This window comes from Schistocerca serialis, chromosome 3 (genome assembly GCF_023864345.2).
Source record: "Schistocerca serialis cubense isolate TAMUIC-IGC-003099 chromosome 3, iqSchSeri2.2, whole genome shotgun sequence".
Classification (NCBI taxonomy): Eukaryota; Metazoa; Arthropoda; class Insecta; order Orthoptera; family Acrididae; genus Schistocerca; species Schistocerca serialis.
In genome coordinates, this window is record NC_064640.1 from 249,442,626 (window position 1) to 249,468,622 (window position 25,997).

The 25,997-nt window shown below is 44.6% G+C and overlaps 1 protein-coding gene across 1 annotated transcript in view; it reads left to right on the forward strand.

Moving 5' to 3' along the window:
- Positions 1-25,997, forward strand: part of LOC126471578 (histidine decarboxylase) — a 401,219-nt gene that overhangs the window by 321,382 nt on the left and 53,840 nt on the right. The window contains exons 13-14 of the mRNA XM_050099808.1: positions 4,105-4,426; positions 22,716-22,868. Coding sequence (XP_049955765.1) covers positions 4,105-4,426; positions 22,716-22,868 — 475 coding nt within the window. The remainder of the gene's footprint in view (positions 1-4,104; positions 4,427-22,715; positions 22,869-25,997) is intronic.

The following is a 25,997-nucleotide window of genomic DNA, read 5'->3' on the forward strand; positions in this document are numbered from 1 at the left end:
TGATTCTGGTGTGACGTAGGCCACCCATGTTTCATCGCCCGTAACAATTTGGCTCAAGAAAACAACACCGTCGTTGTGGTACCGCTCAAGGCAAGTCAATGCACTATCTCAACGTTTGGTTTTGTGGACATCCGTCAACATTTTCGGTACCCAACGTGTGGTTCAAATGGTTCAAATGGCTCTGAGCACTATGGGACTCAACTGCTGAGGTCATTAGTCCCCTAGAACTTAGAACTAGTTAAACCTAACTAACCTAAGGACATCACAAACATCCATGCCCGAGGCAGGATTCGAACCTGCGACCGTAGCGGTCTTGCGGTTCCAGACTGCAGCGCCTTTAACCGCACGGCCACTTCGGCCGGCTCCCAACGTGTGCACAATTTTCGGTAATTCAAGTGCTCGGTCACAATGCCGTAGAAGACACTACGAGAAACATTAGGAAAGTCATCCCGCAAGGAGAAAATTGTAAAGCGTCTGTTCTCTCTCGCCTTATTGTCCACTTCCTGCATCAAACTTTCATTAACGACCGTAGGACGCCCACTCCGTTGTTCATCATGCACATTTCTGCTGCCATCTTTAAATGCTCTCACCCACTTTCTTATCATTCCTTCACTCATAATGTTTTCTCCGTAAACTGCACAGATCTCGCGATGAATATCGATCGCTTTTAGGCTTTTAGCACTAAGAAATCTTACAACAGCCCGTACTTCACAGTCGGCGTGACTCACGATTGTCGGAGGCATCTTAAACACTCAAATACACAACGTAAACAAGGAAGAATTAGACTGTAATGGCGTCAGTGCGTAGATTAAGGTACAGGCTTTCATGTAAAAATAAAATTATTGAGATATCTTAGCACGTCTTTTGTTAATTTCAATTTGTTACTGCATCTCGTGATCGCAACGTCACGAGACAGCATCTAACGTCGCAGTCTAATGTTTTGGCTGCTCAATGTACCGGGTTATCAAAAAGTCAGTATAAATTTGAAAACTTAATAAACTACGTAATAATATAGATAGAAAGGTAAAAATTGACACACATGTTTGGAATGACATGGGGTTTTATTCGAACAAAACAAATAAAAACAAAGTTCACAAAATGTCCGGCGGATGGCGCTGGACAGCAAAACTGCTACCGTGACGGGTGAGAGGTACGCCGATATGTTACAGAATCTCATCATCCCCAGTCTGGCTGATAAACGCCTGCTGGAACGTACGATGTTTATGCAGGATGGCGCTCCACCCTATATTGCTAGACGCGTGCAAGATCTCTTGCGCGTGTCGTTTGGTGATGATCGTGTGCTCAGCCGCCACTTTCGTCATGCTTGGCATCCCAGGTCCCCAGACCTCAGTCCGTGCGATTATTGGCTTTGGGTTTACCTGAAGTCACAGGTGTATCGTGATCGACCGACATCTCTAGGGATGCTGAAAGACAACATCCGATGCCAGTGCCTCACCATAACTCCGGACATGCATTACAGTGCTGTTCACAACATTATTCCTCGACTACAGCTATTGTTGAGGAATAATGGTGGACATCTTTGCTTTGTCTTACTTTGTTGTGCTAATTATTGCTATTCTGATCAAATGAAGTGCCATCTGTCGGACATTTTTTGAACTGTTGTATTTTTTTTGATTCTAATAAAACCCCATGTCATTCCGTGTGTCAATTTTTACCTCTCTATCTACATTGTTCTTGTTGTTGTTGTTGTTATGGTCTTCAGTCCTGAGAGTGGTTTGATGCTGCTCTCCATGCTACTCTATCCTGTGCAAGCCTCTTCATCTCCCAGTACCCACTGCAACCTACATCCTTCTGAATCTGCTTAGTGTATTCATCTCTTGGTCTCCCTCTACGATTTTTACTCTCCACGCTGCCCTCCAATACTAAACTGGTGATCCCTTGATGCCTCAGAACATGTCCTACCAACCGATCCCTTCTTTTAGTCAAGTTGTGCCACAAACTTCTCTTCTCCCCAATCCTATTCAATACTTCCTCATTAGTTATGTGATCTACCCATCTAATTTTCAGCATTCTTCTGTAGCACCACATTTCGAAAGCTTCTATTCTCTTCTTGTCCAAATTATTTATCGTCCATGTTTCACTTCTATACACGGCTACACTCCATACAAGTACTTTCAGAAACGACTTCCTGACACTTAAACCTATACTCGATGTTAACAAATTTATCTTCCTCAGAAATGCTTTCCTTGACATTGCCAGTCTACATTTTATATCCTCTCTACTTCGACCATCATCAGTTATTTTGCTCCCCTAATAGCAAAACTCCTTTACTGCTTTAAGTCTCTCATTTCCTAATCTAATTCGCTTAGCATCACCTGACTTAATTCGACTACATTCCACTATTCTCGTTTTGCTTTTGTTGATGTTCATCTTATATCCTCCTTTCAAGATACTATCCATTCCGTTCAACTGCTCTTCCAAGTCCTTTGCTGTCTCTGACAGAATTACAATGTCATCGGCGAACCTCAAAGTTTTTATTTCTTCTCCGTGGATTTTAATACCTACTCCGAATTTTTCTTTTGTTTCCTTTACTGCTTGCTCAATATACAGATTCAATAACATCGGGGAGAGGCTACAACCCTGTCTCAGCCCCTTCCCAACCACTGCTTCCCTTTCATGTCCCTCGACTCTTATAACTGCCATCTGGTTACTGTACAAATTGTAAATAGCTTTTCACTCCCTGTATTTTACCCCTGCCACCTTCAGAATTTGAAAGAGAGTATTCCAGTCAACATTGACAAAAGCTTTCTCTAAGTCTTCAAATACTAGGAACGTAGGTTAGCCTTTCCTTAATTTAGCTTCTAAGATAAGTCGTAGGGTCAGTATTGCCTCACGTGTTCCGATATTTCTGCGGAATCTAAACTGATCTTCCCCGAGGTCGGCTTCTATCAATTTTTCAATTCGTCTGTAAAAAATTCACGTTAGTATTTTGCAGCTGTGACCTTTTAAACTGATAGTTCGGTAATTTTCACATCTGTCAACACCTGCTTCGTTTGGGATTGGAATTATTATATTCTTCTTGAAGTCTGAGGGAATTTCGCCTGTCTCATACATCTTGCTCACCAGATGGTAGAGTTTTGTCACGACTGGCTCTCCCAAGGCTGTCAGTAATTCTAATGGAATGTTGTTTACTCCCGGAGCTTTGTTTCGACTCAGGTCTTTCAGTGCTCTGTCAAACTCTTCACGCAGTATCGTATCTCCGATTTCATCTTCATCTACCTCCTCTTCCATTTCCATAATATTGTCCTCAAATACATCGCCCTTGTATAGACCCTCTATATATCCCTTCCACCTTTCTGCTTTCCCTTCTTTGCTTAGAACTGGGTTTCCATCTGAGCTCTTGGTAGTCATACAAGTGGGTCTCTTTTCTCCAAAGGTCTCTTTAATTTTCCTGTAGGCAGTATCTATCTTACCCCTAGTGAGATAAGCCTCTACATCCTTACATTTCTTCTCTAGCCATTCCTGCTTAGCCATTTTGCACTTCCTGTCGATCTCATTTTTGAGACGTTTGTATTCCTTTTTGCCTGCTTCATTTACTGCATTTTTATATTTTCTCCTTTCATCAATTAAGTTCAATATTTCTTCTGTTACCCAAGGATTTCTACTAGTCCTCGTCTTTTTACCTACTTGATCCTCTGCTGCCTTCACCACTTCATCCCTCAAAGCTACGGATCCTTCTTCTACTGTATTTCTTTCCCCCATTCTTGTCAATTGTTCCCATACGCTCTCCCTGAAACTCTGTACAACCTCTGGTTTAGTCAGTTTATCCAGGTCCCATCTCCTTAAATTCCCACCTTTTTTGCAGTTTCTTCAGTTTTAATCCACCTATCTACATTATTCCGTGGTTTATTCAGTTTTCAAATTTATACTGACTTTCTGATCACCCGGTATATCGATTTGCATGCCCCTAACCTACCCCAACAGGCGAAGGCTAGGTAAAAGGCAGACTGAAATATTTAGTCAGCCTGCAGGAGTTTGATCCCACGAACTTTCGCTTTCCATGTACACCCTTTACCAGAGTAGAGCACCACGCCTGACAGCTCGCCACTTAACCTTTGACCAACTCCAGTTATAACTGTGCAGGGAGTGCGGCTGGCGCAGCAGCTGGAGGCGATGGTGGCGGCGGACCCGCGCTTCGAGGTGGCGGCCAAGCGCCACCTGGGGCTCGTCGTGCTGCGCCTGCGCGGCGACAACGCGCTCACCGAGCGCCTGCTGAAGCGGCTGAACGCGCGCGGCCGCGTGCACTGCGTGCCCGCCGCGCTCAACGGCCGCTACGTCATCCGCTTCACCGTGACGTCGGCGCGCACCACCCCAGACGACATCGCGCGCGACTGGGCCGAGATCCGCGCCACCGCCGACACCGTGCTGCAGCCCGATCGGCCGCGCGCCAAGGTGCCGCTCGCAGGTCAGCCAGCACCACTGCACCGTCTTTTCCTGATACTGACAAGGGAACCTCCCCATCGCACCCCCCCTCAGATTTAGTTATAAGCTGGTACAGTGGATAGGCATTGAAAAACTGAACACAGATCAATCGAGAAAACAGGAAGAAGTTGTGCGGAACTATGAAAAAAATAAGCAAAATATACAAACTGAGTAGTCCATGCGCAAGATAAGCAACATCAAGGCTAATGTAAGCCCAGGAGCGCCGTGGTCCCGTGGTTAGCGTGACCAGCTGCGGAATGAGAAGTACTTGGTTCAAGTCTTCCCTCGAGTGAAAAGTTTACTTTTTTTATTTTCGCAAAGCTATGATCTGTCCGTTCGTTCATTGACGTCGCTGTTCACTGTAATACGTTTAGTGTCTGTGTTTTGCGACCGCACCGCAAAACCGTGCGGTTAGTAGAGGAAAGGACGTGCCTCACCAATGGGAACCGAAAACATTTGATCGCAAGGTCATACGTCAACCGTCTGCGGACGGAGTTTACGTTTTACACCCTTTAATGATTTTGTGTAGGATGTTGACGGTCATGCCACTGTGGCATGATAGAAAAAATGATACAGTAAGCTCTGAATGTTCCAAGGTATCAGGAATTACTTACAGCATGTATTACTGAAATCTTATGGTGTAAGTAATTCCTGATACCAAATTCAGGACTTACTGTATCGTTTTTTTTTATCTTGGCATAGCTAGACGACTCCTACAATGCTACAAACTATCACTAAATGTGTGTAATATCTGCAGATGAGTCGTTATGCTGTTCGAGAGCAGTCATGGTATAACAAAAGTTGAACCATCACGAAAGACGACTGACTGTTATTTCAGAAAACTTCTATTCATTACAGTGGCACTGTTCCACATCTTCAATGGATAAAACTTTTAAACTCAAAAGAATTCGTAATTTTGTTTCCTGTGAGTTGAAATGGTGATCAGAGTTTTGTGTGTGTGTGTGTGTGTGTGTGTGTGTGTGTGTGTTAGGTCACTCATTTGTCGTTAGATCCCGTATAGCTACCAGATTACAGGGATGTCGACTACTGTTTTCGAAAACTTGTTCCAAATAGTCCCAGACATTTCCAATGAACTAAATTTCGGGTGAGTTTGTGGGTCAGTCGAGATACTATACTGTGTCTGAGGGTTCTTCAAACCAGGAATGTACACATACCACACTCTGAACACGAGTGCTGTCATGTTGGAACACGGGAGTGTCCACAGAATATTCATCATGAAGATATACACTACTGTCCATTAAAATTGCTACACCAAGAAGAAATGCAGATGATAAATGGGTATTCATTGGACTAATATATTATACTACAACTGACATGTGATTACATTTTCACGCAATTTGGGTGCATAGATCCTGAGAAATCAGTACCCAGAACAACCACCTCTGGCCGTAATAACGGCCTTGATACGCCTGGGCATTGAGTCAAACAGAGCTTGGATGGCGTGTACAGGTACAGCTGCCCGTGCAGCCTCAACACGATACCACAGTTCATCAACAGTAGTGACTGGCGTATTGTGACGAGCCAGTTGCTCCGTCACCATTGACCAGACGTTTTCAGTTGGTGAGAGATCTGGAGAATGTGCTGGCCAGGGCAGCAGCCGAACATTTTCTGTATCCAGAAAGGCCCGTACAGGACCTGAAACATGCAATCGCGCATTATCCTGCTGAAATGTAGGGTTTCGCAAGGATCGAATGAAGGGTAGAGCCACGGGTCGTAACACATCTGTTCAAAGTGCCGTCAATGCGAACAAGAGCTGACCGAGACGTGTAACCAAAGGCACCCCATACCATTACGCCGTGTGATACGCCAGTATGGCGATGACGGATACACACTTCCAATGTGCGTTCACCACGATGTCGCCAAACACGGATGCGACCGTCATGATGCTGTAAACAGAACCTGGATTCATCCGAAAAAAGGACGTTTTGCCATTCGGGCACCCAGGTTCGTCGTTGAGTACACTATCGCAGGCGCTCCTGTCTGTGATGCAGCGTCAAGGGTAACCGCACCCATGGTCTCCGAGCTGATGGTCCATGCTGCTGCAAACGTCGTCGAACTGTTCGTGCAGATGGTTGTTGTCTTGCAAACGTCCCCATCTGTTGACTCAGGGATCGAGACGTGCCTGCCCGATCCGTTACAGCCATGCGGATAAGATGCCGGTCATCTCGACTGCTAGTGATACGAGGCCGTTGGGATCGAGCACGGCGTTCCGTATTACCCTCCTGAACCCACCGATTCCATATTCTGCTAACAGTCATTGGATCTCGACCAACGCGAGCAGAAACGTCGCGATATTATAAACCGCAATCGCGATAGGCTACAATCCGACCTTTATGAAAGTCGGAAACGTGATGGTACGCATTTCTCCTCGCTACACGAGGCATCACAACAACATTTCATCAGGCAGCGCCGGTCAACTGCTGTTTGTGTATGAGAAATCGGTTGGAAATTTTCCTCATGTCAGTATCTTGTAGGTGTCGCCACGGGCGCCAACCTTGTGTGAATGCTATGAAAAGCTAATCATTTGCATATCACAGCATCTTCTTCCTGTCGGTTAAATTTCGCGTCTGTAGCACGTCATCTTCGTGGTGTAGCAATTTTAATGGCAAGCAGTGTATTATAAAGGCTTACTGTGGCTGAAATCAAAATTGGTGAAACGAACATAAATCAGTGTTGAAAAAAATAGTACTGGTTAGTTTCGTTACTACTAACGAAAGGTTGTCAGACTTTGGGAGTATCCTGTTTCTACTATAGGTCCAGTTGGCAGCTCCATCGTTCTATTCGAGAGTGTATCGAAAACGATTTGTGGGGAAGTTTTGCCAACAATGCAAAGCAAATAATTTCTGTCAACAATATTGTAGTACAAAAGTGCCTTTATGCGGATCTAATCGGAATGAAACAAAATGTGTGCATAAAATCCTTATGCCAGTTTTGTAACACATAACATGCAATTTGAGAATATAGATATGACGAATGCATTCTGCAAACGTTCAGACATATTGAGTGTGAATTATTCATTATTTCCAGTGCTTTAAAAATTCTATCCATTCATGCAAATGAAATTCTAAACAACATTATTATTTTCACTTAAAAAAGCTGACAGTTATTTTTCCAATTAATAAAATGTTCTGGGCTGCTATGCCGCGCTCGAATGAATTTCACATTAAAACTCAACATTTCGTCCCCATCTGTGGAGGACATTTTCAGGGAGGACTGTTACTTCTTTGAATGTCCGATTGATGCCCTGGCTCGCTACTGACAGTCACTAGCGAGCCTGAGTGTGACTCGGACATTCAAAGAAGCTACGGACCCCTGGAAAATGTCTTCCATAGATGGGGACGAAATGTTGAACTTAAATGTGAGATCCACTCGATCACGGCATAATAGCCCGGAACATGATTGTAGCTTGTACTACATGGGCTATATGCAAAGCCTCCTCTCCCTGGAGCTAGGTGGAAATGTTTTTGAGCAGTATTTACACCCTAAGGAAAGGAGGTGTATCACGAACGAAGTACACTGTTCTACAAAAAAACTTATTTTCTATTTATGAAAAATACATATTGATCCTAGTTGTAATTAGAGTGCTGAATTCAAAACTGTTTTTAATTTTTTTCTGTCAGTGGTAGTTTATGAGTAATCGCAATTTTATTTCTCTTTTCTGTTTCTGATATAGTGCAGCAAACATGAGGTGAAATTCGATAAATAAATTCACGTTTTTATGATGTTATAAGTTTATCACAGTAATGGAGTGTGAGATCTAACATATAACACTGTAATCTTTGTTTATACGCTTTGTTGCATTTATTTAACATGAGAAATTACAGAAAATTGACAAAAAATGAGCCACTGTATTGTAATGCACATCACTTTTTTCTCTTGTATTGTGAATGTTTCTCTCTCGAATGATATTCCAGCAATAATCCGCGAACATAGAAGGTAGCCACATCCCCTCTTAACGCTGATGTTTAAACTAGCGAAATAAAATACTGATAAACGTTTGCTTCACATACTATGTGGAAGTAAAAGACTATTAAAAAGTGAGATTGCCGGTATATGTTGTTGAATAGGGGCCACGCATATTATCTGTGCTGCAGCCGTGTGCGTTCTGGATCCAGGAAGACCGTAATTAAGTTGTATCAGTACAATTAACTTGCCTCACCAGTGTAATATAGTTCCATAGTGTGGGCTCACAGCCGGCCGCGGTGGTCTCGCGGTTCTAGGCGCGCAGTCCGGAACCGCGCGACTGCTACGGTCGCAGGTTCGAATCCTGCCTCGGGCATGGATGTGTGTGATGTCCTTAGGTTAGTTAGGTTTAAGTAGTTCTAAGTTCTAGGGGACTGATGAGCACGGCTGTTAAGTCCCATAGTGCTCAGAGCCATTTTTTTGTGGGCTCACAGGTTCAAAGTTGTAAGGGGTGTTATCGGAATGAGAAGAGTTTCAACTAACATAATGCTACATAACGCTAGTACTTTTGGTACAGCTCCCATAGATGCTTTGTTGATGATACTTTAAATATGGAGTTGCTATCTACTGGATAACCAAGAGGGACTTGAAAAAGTACGCTGAGGATTAGGTCAACATGCAGTACATATGTAATAAGATAATAGGAAACCTATCAAACAAGGAGTGATACACTTTCTCACTGCTCATGGCCCCTATCCCATGTACGTGTGTCGGATCGGTAGAGCACTTACGCGCGGTTGTGAATGTATTCACAGGTGCCCTTTGAAGGGAAGCAGATATTAAGAACGAGAAGCATTTTTGACTTGGCACGAGACAAGCATAACTGGAAAATTTTGAACAGTTTATCAGAACAATTTCAAAGCGAGTTCAAGGAGATTTCAGTAGGTAAGTAGTTGACGTAAATACTGAGGCAGAAAGAAATGGCTAAAATGTTCATAATGTTGCCCGCTAGCTACGAACCTCCAGAAATGGACTGCTGTCTTGTGACAGCCAGAGCGAGAGCACCAGCAGCAGCGAGTACTGTTTGTATAAAGCGTTTATTTTGCATTTTGTTTACGACCTTCCACTAAGGAAGGGATTCTATTTGTGTTTATCTGCTCTGCATAGTAACTAACAGTTCTTGATAAAACTTTACGTAGTTTTCGTGTTAGATTTCTTAGTGTTTTCTTGATCGTTTAGAACAGAAAGCGCCCTAAAACCGTCTTTTGTTTGTTTCGCGGCCGTTAGCCACTAGTCACTTGAATCAGCAGTTGTCTTGTGACAGCCAGAGCGAGAGCACCAGCAGCAGCGAGTACTGTTTGTATAAAGCGTTTATTTTGCATTTTGTTTACGACCTTCCACTAAGGAAGGGATTCTATTTGTGTTTATCTGCTCTGCATAGTAACTAACAGTTCTTGATAAAACTTTACGTAGTTTTCGTGTTAGATTTCTTAGTGTTTTCTTGATCGCTTAGAACAGAAAGCGCCCTAAAACCGTCTTTTGTTTGTTTCGCGGCCGTTAGCCACTAGTCACTTGAATCAGCAGTTGTCTTGTGACAGCCAGAGCGAGAGCACCAGCAGCAGCGAGTACTGTTTGTATAAAGCGTTTTTGTACTTATATGCTGCGCTTAGCTTTTAAATAGTTTTTCTGGGAAAACCTAGCGTAGTTTTCGCGTCTCGTATTTCAGTGAGTGTTTCTTGATTATCAGAGTAGCTCATCAGAAGATTATCTTGGGAATTTGTCACCGTATAGAGGAGGGTAAACATAGTCATGTGTAGGGACTGTGGTTGTTGTGAGCGGACGCAAGGAGAATTGGCCACTCTTCGGGGGCAGGTGGAGGCTTTGTCTGTTAAGGCCAGTTCCCACTAGGGCTGCCGCGCGTCAAAACGGCGCGTCAGCGGCGTGGTTGCCATGGAAATGGCGTCAGCGGCAAGGCGCGGCGGGCTCTGCGTCGCGGTTTGACCATGTCGAACCGCTTCCGCTGCCGCGTGCCGCGCTCCAGGTGCGCGCCGCCAATCACAGAACCCGCTGAGCGTGACGTCAGGTACGGACTCCCGGGCCACACGAACTTTCGCCGAACCGCTGGCGCGGACGCGGCGGCAGCTATGAAATACTTATCATCCGATTCCAAGGAAACTATTCGGTAGAAAAATTTGATTCTTGGGCATGTTACAGCCTGATATCTTCTCTCGATAAAGGACCGAATTTCTTTTCGTTATTCGTCGTGGTTACTTGCTGTATCACATTTACGTAAACCTTTACACGAAATTTTAATGAGTGTGCAGAGGTAAAAACGCATTGCGTGGACTTTGCGTACAGTTCATTTTAGGTAATACATTATTGCGTATGAAATTTAGTCAACATATCGAAATTGTTTTTAAAGCTGAGAGCAGATCGATAGCTATCACCGTTCTCGAGATATTGTCTGATATGTTGGCGGACGGGCTATGCCGTGACCGCGCGCGGGTTGCTCGGCGACGCGACCGGTACTTCGTCCTGCTCGTCGTAAACCATGTGGTTGTATCAACCGCAAATTTCGTAAACGGTTCAAGAAATCGAAATTTTTTTTTTTTTTTTTTTTTTTTTTTTGCAAACGATAACTTGTGAAAAGTCATGTATTTCGTCGCATGATAAATATCCTAAATCTGTTTATCTACCAAGATATGAAAGTAACTACAGTTTTTCAGAAGGGATAGATGAATTTTTTTAAATGGCATTAATAGCATGTCGAATGAGAAGTTAAACCGAAACTAATTTGCTGGTATGTCATAAGATGTAATTTACTAAATATGTAGAGCTATTGATTATTTCCTTTCTTTTTTCTTTATCCAGTGTACTTTACTGATTCAAGACGCGTTTCGCCTTTTACTTTAAGGCATCTTCGGTGGAATCTAGAATGACTCAGTTTTGTTTTGATCTGTGATACTTGGAGATTATAAAACAGTTCACATCTTTGTTTACGTGAATGACTGATTACTTACAGTGAATTGAGTTTTTGGCGGACATATACGTTTCCCCTCACCTGCTCACATGCTGGAGGTTGAACTAAAACTTAGATTATGGAACATAAGCACATTTTCATGTTCGCTCTTTTTTCTTCTGTCACTAGCAGTAGACGTTTTACCGAAAACTCTGATTTAATGTCGTAACTATAGTGTGTTCACCTCATGTCCCTTCCTGTCTGGTTTGTTTATGTACATGTTGCCAACCTGCAGAATTATATGCTGAAAACTAATGTTTGTTTATTTTTGTTCTCCTTATATCTGTATGTGTGTGTGGCTAGCCAGTGATAGTTATAGAAAGTTGAAAGTGAATCCAGTAGTTGTCAGACAGTGGTTGAAAGATTTGGTGTTCAGCTGATTTCAGTTTTGGTTTAAATGTTTTAAGGAGTGCATGGAAGAGTAAATTCACTGCTTACATTAATAGATAAAATAGTAGAATAGTATTTCAACAGATGATTATTATCAGAATACTATCACCCAACCCCTTTGTCCTCACTCTTTGACGCCCCACAATACGCCCTGTCAACTAGCCCCTATTGCCGTCAAAGTTGTACCGTAATTTCCTCTTCCTCCTCTATTTAATTCCGTACCTCTTCTTTAGTCACACGATCCTCGTATCTAAAGTTCAGCATTCTTATGAATCACCACGTTTTGAAAGCGTCCATTGTCTTCTTGACAGAAGTGTTCATCGTCCACGTTTCACTTACATACGAGGCTGCACTCCACACAAATACCTTTGTAAAATAGTATCCAACCATTAGCATTTATATTCGGTGTGAACAAATTTTCTTTTTCAGAACGCTTTTCTTGCTATTGACAGTCTTCAGTCAGGTTTGCGTCTGCACCAGGAAATGCCTTACAATTTAAAATCTGGTTTCGAAAACTGTTCCAAATATATATTATTCTTTCGTGATTCTTAAGCAAGGTGCTGGCGATGATTACATTATGCTCTGTGGGAAATTCTATCAGGTGGCCTCCACTTTCATCCCTTCCACCTAGCCTTTGTGTTCTTACTGTTTTCGTGTACCTGCTACCGTATCACATTTTAAATTTTTGTCTCGCTTAACTATCTGAATAATCTCTTTTGTCGTACATTGTTTCAATGTGTTAGGAGATAGTGAACAATCGTGAACGATAGTCATGAAATCTGTTTATGGTGAAATGAGAAAACATGAATAATGAAATATGTGAAAGAGTACATTGTACAGAAAATGAAAAATTGGTATGTCTTCACCCAACTTCGTCTTTCCTTCATGTAGGTGTAAGATATAGCTAATCAAACGCACCGCGCGTTTCAGCGGGTCCTGCCCCGTACCTCAGTGGCTGTCCGTCATTGGCTACCGCTAGCATCTGCCGCTTCCAGATGGGAACGCCAATTCCGCGAGCCGCCGCGTCAAAGCGGAAAACGCTTGCCGCTGCCGCTGCCGCACGACGCGCTGCCGCGCTCTAGTGGGAACCGGCCTTTAGGCTCATCGAGCTCGAGGCGCAGGCGTCGGCTCGTAGTGGCGTTGGGGCAACTGTGGTGAGACCTATGCCTACTTCGGTGGCCTTGGAATCACATGGAACCCCTGATGTCGCTGCGTCTTCCGGCAGTGAGCATCTTACCGGTCAGCCATCACTCCATGGTGAATGGTGGACAGTGGTGGGCTCGCGCGTGCCTGGCCGAAAGGCGAAGGTGGGATCTGGCCACGTGGCAGCTGCCTTACCCCTTTCCAACAGGTACGGGGTGCTTCCTAGTGGTGATGACATCGTTTCCGAGCCACCACAGGATGCCTCGCCTGTTGGGCCAGTGGCCGATTCTCCGGCAAGGTCCCGACAGTCACAGAGGGCAGGCCTATTAGTTATAGGGAGCTCCAACGTTAGGCGGGTTATGGAGCCCCTCAGGAAAATAGCGGGTAGGTCGGGGAAGAATGCCAGTGTGCACTCGGTGTGCTTGCCGGGGGGTCTCGTCCGTAATGTGGAGGAGGCCCTTCCGGCAGCTATTGAACGCACTGGGTGTGACCGGCTGCAGATAGTAGCACATGTCGGAACGAATGACGCCTGCCGCTTGGGTTCTGAGGCCATCCTTGGTTCCTTCCGGCGGCTGGCTGATTTGGTGAAGACAACCAGCATCGCACGCGGAGTGCAAGCTGAGCTTAATATCTGCAGCATAGTGCCCAGAGTCGATCGCGGTCCTCTGGTTTGGAGCCGTGTGGAGGGTCTAAACCAGAGGCTCAGACGACTCTGCGACTATAATGGTTGCAAATTCATCGACCTCCGTTATTGGGTGGAGAACTGTAGGGCCCCCCTAGACAGGTCAGGCGTGCACTACACACCGGAAGCAGCTACTAGGGTAGCAGAGTACGTGTGGCGTGCACACGGGGGTTTTTTAGGTTAGAGGGACCCCCCCTTGGGCGAAACGATAAAATACCTGACGGCTTACCAGAGAGGACATTATCATCGTTGATAAAGAACGTCCGTCCTCAGAGACCAAAAACAGGAAAAGTTAACGTAATATTGGTAAACTGCAGGAGTATCCAGGGCAAGGTTCCTGAATCAGTATCTCTTATTGAAGGAAATAGTGCGCATATAGTATTAGGAACGGAAAGTTGGTTAAAACCGGAAGTGAACAGTAACGAAATCCTAGACACAGAATGGAATATATACCGCAAGGATAGGATAAACGCCAATGGTGGAGGAGTATTTATAGCAGTAAAGAATTCAATAATATCCAGTGAAGTTATTAGCGAATGCGAATGTGAAATAATCTGGGTTAAGTTAAGTATCAAAGGTGGGTCAGATATGATAGTCGGATGCTTCTATAGACCACCTGCATCAGCAACCGTAGTAGTTGAGCGCCTCAGAGAGAACCTGCAGAACGTCGTGAAGAAGTTTCGTGATCATACTATTGTAATAGGGGAAGACTTCAATCTACCAGGTATAGAATGGGATAGTCACACAATCAGAACTGGAGCCAGGGACAGAGACTCTTGTGACATTATCCTGACTGCCTTGTCCGAGAATTACTTCGAGCAGATAGTTAGAGAACCAACTCGTGAAGCTAACGTTTTAGACCTCATAGCAACAAATAGACCGGAACTTTTCGACTCCGTGAATGTAGAAGAGGGTATCAGTGATCATAAGTCAGTGGTTGCATCAATGACTACAAGTGTAATAAGAAATGCCAAGAAAGGAAGGAAAATATATTTGCTTAACAAGAGTGATAGGGCACAAATCGCAGAATATCTGAGTGACCACCATCAAACGTTCATGTCTGAGGAAGAGGATGTGGAACAAAAATGGAAAAAATTCAGAAACATCGTCCATTACGCCTTAGATAAGTTCGTACCGACTAAGGTCCAAAGCGAGGGGAAAGATCCACCGTGGTATAACAATCATGTACGAAAGGTACTACGGAAACAAAGAAAGCTTCATCATAGGTTTAAGAGTAGTCGAATCATAGCTGATAAGGAAAAGCTGAACGAAGCGAAAAAGAGCGTAAAGAGAGCAATGAGAGAAGCATTCAACGAATTCGAACATAAAACATTGGCAAACAATCTAAACAAGAACCCTAAAAAGTTTTGGTCATATGTAAAATCGGTAAGCGGATCTAAATCCCCTATTCAGTCACTCGTTGACCACGATGGCACCGTAACAGAGGACGACCGAAGAAAGGCAGAAATACTGAATTCAGTGTTCCGAAACTGTTTCACTGCGGAAAATCGTAACACGGTCCCTGACTTCAGCCGTCGCACGGACGCCAAAATGGAAAATATTGAAATAAACGATATCGGAATTGAAAAACAACTGCTATCACTTAGTAGCGGAAAAGCATCCGGACCGGACGAGATACCCTTAAGATTCTACAGTGATTATGCTAAAGAACTTGCCCCCTTTCTATCAGCAATTTATCGTAGATCGCTGGAAGAACGTAAAGTACCTAGCGACTGGAAGAAAGCGCAGGTCGTTCCCATTTTCAAGAAGGGTCATAAATCAGATGCGAATAATTATAGGCCTATTTCGCTTACGTCAATCTGTTGTAGAATAATGGAACATGTTTTGTGTTCTCGTATTATGACGTTCTTAGATAATACAAATCTCCTTCATCATAACCAACATGGATTCCGCAAACAGAGATCATGTGAAACTCAGCTCGCCCTGGCGAGCAGATTGATGCCGTATTCCTGGACTTCAGGAAGGCATTTGATACGGTTCCGCACTTACGTTTAGTGAAAAAAATACGAGCTTACGGAATATCGGACCAGGTTTGTGATTGGATTCAGGATTTCCTAGAAGAAAGAACACAACATGTCATTCTTAACGGTTCAAAATCTGCAGATGTAGAGGTAATTTCGGGAGTACCGCAGGGAAGCGTGATAGGACCTTTATTGTTTACAATATACATAAATGACTTAGTTGACAACATCGGTAGCTCCGTGAGGCTATTTGCAGATGACACGGTTGTCTACAAGAAAGTAGCAACATCAGAAGACTCGTACGTACTCCAGGAGGACCTGCAGAGGATTAATGCATGGTGCGACAGCTGGCAGCTTTCCCTAAACGTAGATAAATGTAATATAATGCGCATACATAGGGGCAGAAATCCATTCCAGTACGATTATGCCATAGGTGGTAAATCATTGGAAGCGGTAACGACCGTAAAATACTTAGGAGTTACTATCCGGAGCGATCTGAAGTGGAATGATCACATAAAACAAATAGTGGGAAAAGCAGGCGCCAGGTTGAGATTCATAGGAAGAATTCTAAGAAAATGTGACTCATCGACGAAAGAAGTAGCTTACAAAACGCTTGTTCGTCCGATTCTTGAGTATTGCTCATCAGTATGGGACCCTTACCAGGTTGGATTAATAGAAGAGATAGACATGATCCAGCGAAAAGCAGCGCGATTCGTCATGGGGACATTTAGTCAGCGCGAGAGCGTTACGGAGATGCTGAACAAGCTCCAGTGGCGGACACTTCAAGAAAGGCGTTACGCAATACGGAGAGGTTTATTATCGAAATTACGAGAGAGCACATTCCGGGAAGAGATGGGCAACATATTACTACCGCCCACATATATCTCGCGTAATGATCACAACGAAAAGATCCGAGAAATTAGAGCAAATACGGAGACTTACAAGCAGTCGTTCTTCCCACGCACAATTCGTGAATGGAACAGGGAAGGGGGGATCAGATAGTGGTACAATAAGTACCCTCCGCCACACACCGTAAGGTGGCTCGCGGAGTATAGATGTAGATAGGTAGGTAGATAGCCATGAGCTGCATTAGAGGCCGCAGCATAAGCAGCTACGCTGAGCAATTCCTCTTGCCTCACAAGGCCTATAAAATCTGCTGCAGTTTATACTAGAGCCAGATCAGTCCGCTGTACGAAACTGTTTGACATGTGAAAAACTAGCTCAATGTTGACGGCTTGACTATACACTTGGGTTCTGCATTCCTCTTTTGGTGGTTTGCACTCTACTGCTGATGTACTTCGCTGCATCTTTATGGACCGTAGTCATCACAGTCCCGTAGAAAGCACATGCAGAGACGTACAAGCTGACAAGCTCCTAAAGTTAACAGCTCCCCAGGCAATGCTATTGGTGCTGCCCTATCCGTCTGTTTTCACAACATATGCATGGCTGCAAAGTGTCCCAGAAACATACCAAATGAGCAGACGGAGAAAATTGCTCTCCAGGCTAGACCACAACTCATTGTAACATGACACCATACCACTGTTGTTGGGTGCAATAAATTGTGCAAACACATTTTCTTTGCCTGTGACATTTGTTGATCTCAATAGGAAGAAGGCCAAATATATTGTCTTCCTCTGCAATCGCCAGTTTTTGCGTATTCAAGAATACTGAGAGGAAAACAAGTATTTGACGATTATTTTATGATGTTTTTTGCAATCCGTAATTCTGCATCTGGCATTCAATAACCACACATGAGATTTTTGACACTCTCGTCCGCTACGAGCAAACTAGGACCTTTTTGTAGGAAATTTAATGTAGTTAAACTTTTTCTGGGATATGTTTCCGCTATAGGCCATAGTTTTCGAGTTATTAAGGAAAAACATACTAAAGTGACCTTCAAACGCGCCCCCACTCCCACACTCAGATCCCACCTGTCAGGATTTCTGATATGTTCTTCATGGCACTCTTTGCTATCACTGTACAAAATTTTTGCGACTGCATCAATTATTTCCCACGTTCGACCTGTACTGCTCTTCACTGACTGGCCTTATTACGCCACCTGCTTAGTCGACCACTTACTAATTATAAATCTGGCGTTTGTATAAATTTTACCTAACAATTTTGTGAATTTTAACACCATAAAATGAACAGTTACTTCGTTGTGTTCGTCAGGAATTCTGACTGTGAAACTACTGTGCTTGTAACGTTTAAGTTTGCGTCGAATTGTCGGCGAAATTAGTTTTGGCGTAAAGTTTGCAAAAGTCGCTTATCTGTTTTATTACCGTCACGGACACGTTTAAACTAATAATGTTAACGAATTAGCCGATTATGCTGGCGGTATAATAGCCCAGTCAACAGAGACCAAAAAAGGTCGAATATCGAGGATAGATCGTGTAGTCTGAAATTTCTGTACAGTGATAGGAAGGAGTACCACGCTCAACATACTAGAAATCCTGACTGGTGATGGATAAGTGTGGGGGTAGATGTGCGCTTGCAGGTCACTTTTGTACGTTTTCCTTGAATAAGTCGGAAACTGTGTCCTCCAGCGAATACGTGTTTCAGTACAAAACTTAACTACATTACATTTCTTACAAAAATGGTCTGACCAGGAAGTTGAGTATGGCATTGTGGGAAAAAACTGATAAAGTGCTACATTTGGAGCATTGCTCTTTATGGAGCAGAGACATGGACAATGAGAAAGAAGGAGAAAAAATACTTAGAGAGCTTTGAAATGTGGTGCTGGAGGAGAATGGAAAAGATCAAGTGGACAGATCGCATAAAAAATGACGATGTACTGCGAAGAGTAGGAGAGAAGAGAAGTATTCTGCGTACAATTCTTCAGAGAAAGGCCAACTGGATTGGACATGTACTTAGACACGAGGGACTCATACATGATGTTATCGAAGGGAAACTCAGAGGAAACGCCGGAAGAGAAAGAAGAATTAAACATCTGGACGACATCAAAGATGGAAGGAGATACAACAGACTGAAAGAAGAAGCTGAACACAGGGAACAGTGGAATCAGAAATTCTCCGTACGAAGACACGGACCTGCCACTAGGCAGAATACTACATAATAATAATAATTCATTTTTTCTGTAGTTTGCGCGTAGCGAGCGAGAGAATGTGAAGATCTCAGTCGTGGCTGTTGAAAGCCAGATACGGAATTGTGGGGTTCATGAAACAATGTCGGTAGGCGTAGCTGAATCACCCTGTCTAAAGTTTTATTTCCATTCACATCAAATTTAAATACATCTGAAAGATGTGTTTTAAAATTTTACACCACATAGACTTGAATTCTTTACGTCTAACCTAGATGCAGCTGTTGTGAGGGGCATGTGAAATTTCGCATAGCCGGCCGCTGTGGCCGAGCGGTTCTAGGCGCTTCAGTCCGGAACCACGCGGCTGCTACCGTCGCAGGCTCGAATCCTGCCTCGGGCATGGATGTGTGTGATGTCCTTAGGTTAGTTAGGTTTACTTAGTTCTAAGTCTAGGGGACTGATGACCTCAGATGTTAAGTCCCGTAGTGCTTAAAGCCATTTGAACCATTTGAAATTTGGCATACGCCAAGGTGGTAGTCTCACTCTCTCTAAGCCCTTTCAAGAACGAAAACTGAGATTTTGTGGGGCTATAAAAATGGATCTTCTCGATTCTACCAACATCTCTGGTAAAAACTGTGGTGTAAGCTTTGACCCTGACGAAACCCCACCAGAAGGAATCACACATTGAGAGTGAGCCTGGTAATATACAGCTTGGCAAAAAAAAGTGAAGCGCCCAGAAGGGAAGGAGGAAACGAAACGAAACTTCACAGATTGGTGTGTATGTTACGTTATTTCAGTGATTACAAAATCGAATCAAGCGGACGAAGAACTTGACAGGCGTTGCATCCCTTCTAGCCTGGATGCATGCACTGATTCGGTTGGGAATGATGTCGTAAAGCCATTGTATCCTCCCCTGAGGCAAGCTGGTCCACATTTTTCTAACTGATTCTTGATATCCTGGATACTAGCACTGAGATGGAGTTGATGTCGGAGCTGGTCCCACACGTTTTCTTATCGGGTTTAGATCTGTTGATCTTGATGGCCACTGGAGTACCTCAACAACACGCAGACAGTTCATTGAGACATGTCCTATTTGTGGACGAGCATTGTCTTGTTGGAAAATGGCGCTGCGATACTGCCGCATGAAAATTTGCACATGGAGATATCAGTACCATCCTATACCGGCAGTCATAGCCTATGGCTCCCCACACCCTGTTTTCAGCATTAATACCGCTGTGCCTCTCTGAAACACTGCAAGAAAAGTATCTGTCCACAGATCGCCGCCATACGCGCCGACGATGGTCATACAGGGTACTGCAGAAGCGTGGCTCATCGTTAAAAGCAATGCGATGCCATTCATCAACTGTACATGCTTCCCTGTTACGACTCTTAACGTAGCCGTTTATGTTCCGATGTTAACAGCAGTATATACATGGAACGGCAATTCCCTAGTCCGGTAGGGACCGATGACCGTAGCAGTCTGGTCCCTTTCATCCCACAAACCAACCAACCTAGTCCGGCTCTTGCTAGTCTCCGACCAATGGTGCGAGATGACAATGTTTTTTTTACGGACTCCATTGCTTATACGCGGATGGCAAACGCACGTGTGTATAGTGCAAAATACAGCGATCCTCTCTTGTGGTCGCCAGAAGTAGGCGACAGGAACCTTGATGACGAGTATGCTTAACCTCACGTTCGCATGGAGTCTAACATCTGGCCTGTGTCACATCGAATGCTCCACAAATCTGGATATTGTACGATTCGACCAGCCAGACAAAAGAAGGCTCACAATGTGGCCCCTTACAAATTTTGACAAGTTCTGATAATGCTGTTTCAAACGAGTACGCGGCATCTCCGTGTCCTTTGCAGTAATAAATGCCTTTTTTTCATGGGTCCCCTCCACGCCCACACCAACGTGGTGACCAAACCAAAAGTTCTACTGCCACTTCCGTATAACATGTTAGTTTTTGAATCAGGAGTCATAGGATGCGGTCTGTGATGTTATCCAAGCGTCTGGGTAAGATTACTCATTTACATGATCCATCAGGAGATGGAAAGTGGACGAAAGCGATGGAAGGATAGCCGTTGTAAGGGCAGAGGAAAAAAGGTGCCAAGGCAAGCACCAAGGGAAAAAAACCTCTGCGACAGTAGGACGGATAGTAAGGGCAGTAGCGACTTGCTAGCTGTGACAGTGCATGCAAGGTGTGGTTATGTTAGTGCGAGGTATCGTGCATCTTTACCTTTGTCATTGCGGAAGCTCGTTGTAGAGCTTGCTGCAGCTGCTGCGTCCCTGTAACAGTTCAAGGTCGTCATACATTAGTGGGCGATCGGTCGTAGATCAGCTCACAGTGTAGGAGGGGGGCTGGTTTGCGTGCTGTGTACAGTACGGTTTCCCTGCGATTGCCTGTCTTTCGGCGGGTCGAGCATCTAGGGTTACCAGTAGTAGCTGTGTTGCAGGGGCTCGCCAGCACTGTCGTGTTAGCGTGCTATGGACCATAGATGTTTAGTTTCTTGCTAATAGTGTCTTTGGTCTACTATGTTTCCATCTATGGTACTGGTCGTAGTTAGCCAGAGAAAGGATAAACGGGTTACGCGAGTGTTTCGTTTATTGTACAGTCGTGTGGAGAGTTTTTGAAATACCTGCAAGATGGCATCTAGCCGATATTCCCGGTGAAGATCTGCGGTGCGTGTGTAGCGCGGAGCGTTGCTTATGATTCTGAGTACTTTGTTCTGTATAAGCTGCAGACGGCGCAGGCGTGTGGGCGCAGCGTATCCCCAGACAGGGGCTGCGTACGTCATTAGGGGTCGAATAAGTGTCATGTACATGGACCTAGACATCCTCCTATTCAGTGTGCTACGCCTGTTAAGCATAGGGTAGAGCTGTTTGAGCCTCGCGTTTGCTTTGTTGGGTCATGTGTTGAATGTTGATGCCGCTATTCACGCCCCTTATATATGCTGTCTGAAACTCTAAATACTAACAACAGTAATGCACTCTGGTGGCCGTTCTACGTGTCGCTTCCGACGATGTCTTCTGCATGCTTCACTTTTTTTCGGGCACTGTAAGTGGGTGTTGCCTGCTGCCGATACACGATTAGTACATCGACATGGCATATGTAAATCAATCTGCTTTCCTACAGCTGAGATACTGTGTCTACCACTATACCAGATACCTCTGCCCAAACGCACACACACACTGCTGCTGGTCAACTAAGTAGTCTTATAATGGTTTGTCATATGTTTTGTGTTGGCAGAAGAGCCAACACCGTGTTACGAGTGGAGGCCGAAATGCACGCGTTTTAGCTCACGCAGGCTGGCGTGAAGAGGGAAGAACTATACTGACGTGAGGTCTGGAACATGACAAGAAATGAGAATTCAGAAAGCGGACACAATTAGTTTGATACTTAATTTTAATCCATTAATGATGAACGTCGCTCTTGACGGTACATGAGTCACAATATTATCTGTTCAGAATACATTCTTGAAGTAGTAACTGAATATGGCGCCTTGCTAGGTCGTAGCAAATGACTTAGCTGAAGGCTATGCTAAACTGTCGTCTCTGCAAATGAGAGCGTATGTAGACAGTGAACCATCGCTAGCAAAGTCGGCTGTACAACTGGGGCGAGTGCTAGGGAGTCTCTCTAGACTAGACCTGCCGTGTGCCGGCGCTCGGTCTGCAATTCACTGATAGTGGCAACACGCGGGTCCGACGTATACTAACGGACCGCGGCCGATTTAAAGGCTACCACCTAGCAAGTGTGGTGTCTGGCGGTGACACCACAATATGTGTCAAGCATTTCTCTGTTATCCTCTCAAGCTGTCAAGCTGCGCCACTGAATCATGAAGTCTAATTTTTTAGTTTAAGTACAGGAGTTGTACGTCCGGACACACGAATATTACTGGTACTAACAATAAAATCTAGTTCCATAGTTTCTAAATATGCAGCTATGTTGTAACTTAAACGCTTACGTTGATACAATTATGCCAGAAGTATTCCTCATAGAAAACTTCACTAGTGTTTTTACTTTTTTCGTGAGACATGGAGAAGCGAGTGTACGAGATTGCGAGGCACACATGGGTGTAATCGTGTTTCAGAGACGCGTGCACGCAACGAGCTGTTCGGTTCCAGCCTGCTCCTCGCCAACTCGCCAATGTCGCCCAAGATTGTCAACGGGAGCTTCGCTGCCATCTTCGACAACGGCGACCAGGAGCTGTCTCAGCTGCGGCTCCAGGTGAAGGACAGCCCAGGTGAGGGCACACATCTTGCCGATGCTGAACCTTTACGTTCACTTTTGATTGATACACTGTGTGTCGCGCAAGCAGAACGGTCCACCTCCAGTTGGATTCCAGAGTTCACAATCGGGCTGAAAAGTATGCGCGTTGGAGAAGCTAATACGAACATAGTGGTAAAAAATGCTTATTTATAGAACTTGTTTCCCGACTAACCGGTAGCGTTCTGTCTTTCGTTTGTACTACAAATCATCTAGACGTATCCTGACATGCCAATAAGTACGTATTGTGTTGATCTATCGCCGTGCTAGACATTATATTATCAGCTTTCCCCACTTAATTCGGATATCTGCAACAACAGTCACATGTCTACAGAGGTATTTAGAGTACTTTATTTAGGCTCATGAAAGCAGAGTTCATTGTGAAACTTGATCCACTAAAATCATAAGTGCAAGAAAGGCTAAACTTCCTGATAGGGTGAAGAGTAATGTAAAGATGATTGTTACCTCTAATAAGAACACGAGTACCATCTTCTCAGTATTCAAGTCGCATCATTTCAAATAAAATTATCGAGCTTTCGGCAGCTGTCCCCGCCATCGTTTGCAGAAGGAAGACTACTGACTGATACTTATTTTTAATACTTATTCACTTCCCCTAAAGGCTGAACAAGCTCTTTCGATTTCAGAGCCAATCTAGAGCCAGGCCATTTTCAGTCAGAGAGCAGGCGGACCCGTAGCGGGGCGGAGGGAGTCCCAGTTCAGAGGATTTCCGGTTCCCACATTTGCCTTACAACCAAAAGAGACCTCCCAAAAGTCTTGGTCACAATCAGGGAGAGGACGAAAGGGGGAGGGTAAAGGGAATAGGTTGATATGCCCCTGTGTCCCAGACAAATCCACACATCAACAGAAGTTCTGCGTCACACGTTTATTACGAAATTTCGTGGCACAGAAAACAAAACTTGGCTTTGAAGCATGCGTATATATTCATTGGCAATGTGTACAGACAACCAAATTTAAAAAAAGAGTGTAAAGAGAAAAGTAATTTGTCTCTCATGGGGAGTTATTCGAAGTAGTCCTCACCAAAGTTAGTACGTGGTGGAACGTCCCGTTGTTCGGATGCAGGCTTGAATCCGTCGTGGTATATCATTGATGAGATCATCAAACCAGCGCTCTGGTCCAAATTGTCCCATTCTTCAATGGCGATTCTGCGTAAGTCGGCCGGCCGAAGTGGCCGTGCGGTTAAAGGCGCTGCAGTCTGGAACCGCAAGACCGCTACGGTCGCAGGTTCGAATCCTGCCTCGGGCATGGATGTTTGTGGTGTCCTTAGGTTGGTTAGGTTTAACTAGTTCTAAGTTCTAGGGGACTAATGACCTCAGCAGTTGAGTCCCATAGTGCTCAGAGCCATTTGAACCATTGCGTAAGTCGCGCAGAGTACATGGTCATTGTCGACGTCCAAAAACAGCTCGTTTCAGTCGATCCCACACACTTTCGGTTGGGTTCATGTCCAAGTAGACAGGTCACTCCATTCTGGTGATCCTAGCATGCCGAAGGAACGTGTTCATGGGAACAGTATGATGATCGGGTGAGATATCATCCATGAAGATGAAAGTTTCAAAACCATGTTGGCGATACGGTCTCATTATTGGTTGCAGAATCTCGCCTCTGTGCCGTAGAGCAGGAGATTGCCCTCAACAGCTACGAGACACGTACGGTGTCCCTTGTAATTCCACCCCGGAACATTGCTCCATCACCACCTTGTTGCACATCTGGGACACAGTGCTGGAGGTGTTCGATATTACCGGGTTGTGTCCAAACATGTTGTCAGAGATTATCAAGGAACAAATAGATCTGATTTCTGACAGTAAGTAACACCCACAGCCAATCCTGGTGTGTCCACTTTGCGTGATTTCTTGCATATCTGCAACGAAGTCCATGGTATTGAGGTGTACGACGAAGTGCATGCCACGGAAATGGAGATTCGCATCATACAATCGTCTCCTACCAGTTTCATGCGATACACGACGTCCTGTAGCCTCTTCAAATGCCGAATTCAGTTCTGGAGCACTCAGACCACGGTTCCTTTGACTCAAAAGCCGTAGATATCGATTATTATGCGCACCTGTCGAACGTGGATGTCCTGTGCGTTGTAAGTACTCAAACACTACCTGCCAACTGGAACCGATCCCATGTCCGCACCACATCATTTTGGCTCGGTGCACACGCCGGGTAACTTCCCTGGTTGACCAGTCTTCTTCGCTTAAAGTGATGATACGGTCCGATCATTGGTCATGGTCGTTCTTCATGGCATGATGGATGTTTACTCTAGTTTTCCACTGACGTCTCGAATGCGTCCCCTCCGGTGCTTTATTTTCAACTGAAGTGCTGCAATCCATTTAAGTGCGGCTTTCTGTCCGTAAGTGTAGCGCACACGGTAACTGAGTGTGTGTTTACAAACAACGTCAGAGGTGATCTTCCGATCGGTACATAAATATTTACAATAGCAGTACATTTTTTGATATACTTTAGGGGAAAAAAACGCACCACGAAGGAATTATCCGAATGGTACGGAAATTGGCGGATGTGATGTAAATGTACAGACAAACAAATTATTACAGTTTCAGAACAACTGGATGATTTATTCAAGAGGGGGCCCTTTTGCTAGCAGTTATTCGGCTTGGCATTGATTGATGGAGTTGTTGGATGTCCTCTTGAGGGATATGGTGCCAAATTCTGTCCAACAGTCAAAATTCCGAGGTGGGTGGAGGGCCCTACCCATAATGCTCCCAACTTTCTCAGTTGGGGAAGACTCTGGCGAACTTGCTGGTCAAGGTAGGATTTTGAAAGCACAAAAAAAAGCAGTAGAAATTCTCGCTGTGTGCAGACGGGCATTATCTTGCTAAAATATCAGCCCAAGATGACTTGCCTTGAAGGGCAACAAAACGGGGCGTAGAGTATCGTCGACGTACCACTGTGCTATAAGGGCGCCGAGGATGGCAAACAAAGGGGTAAGCTATGAACTGAAATGCCACCCCAGACCCTTACTCCTTCGTTAGCAGGTTGTATGGCGGGCCAAAGTAAGAGTGGCACCCCGTCACTGTCCGGGACGTCTCCAGACACGTCTTCGGCCTGGAATCTCATTGGCCAGAGT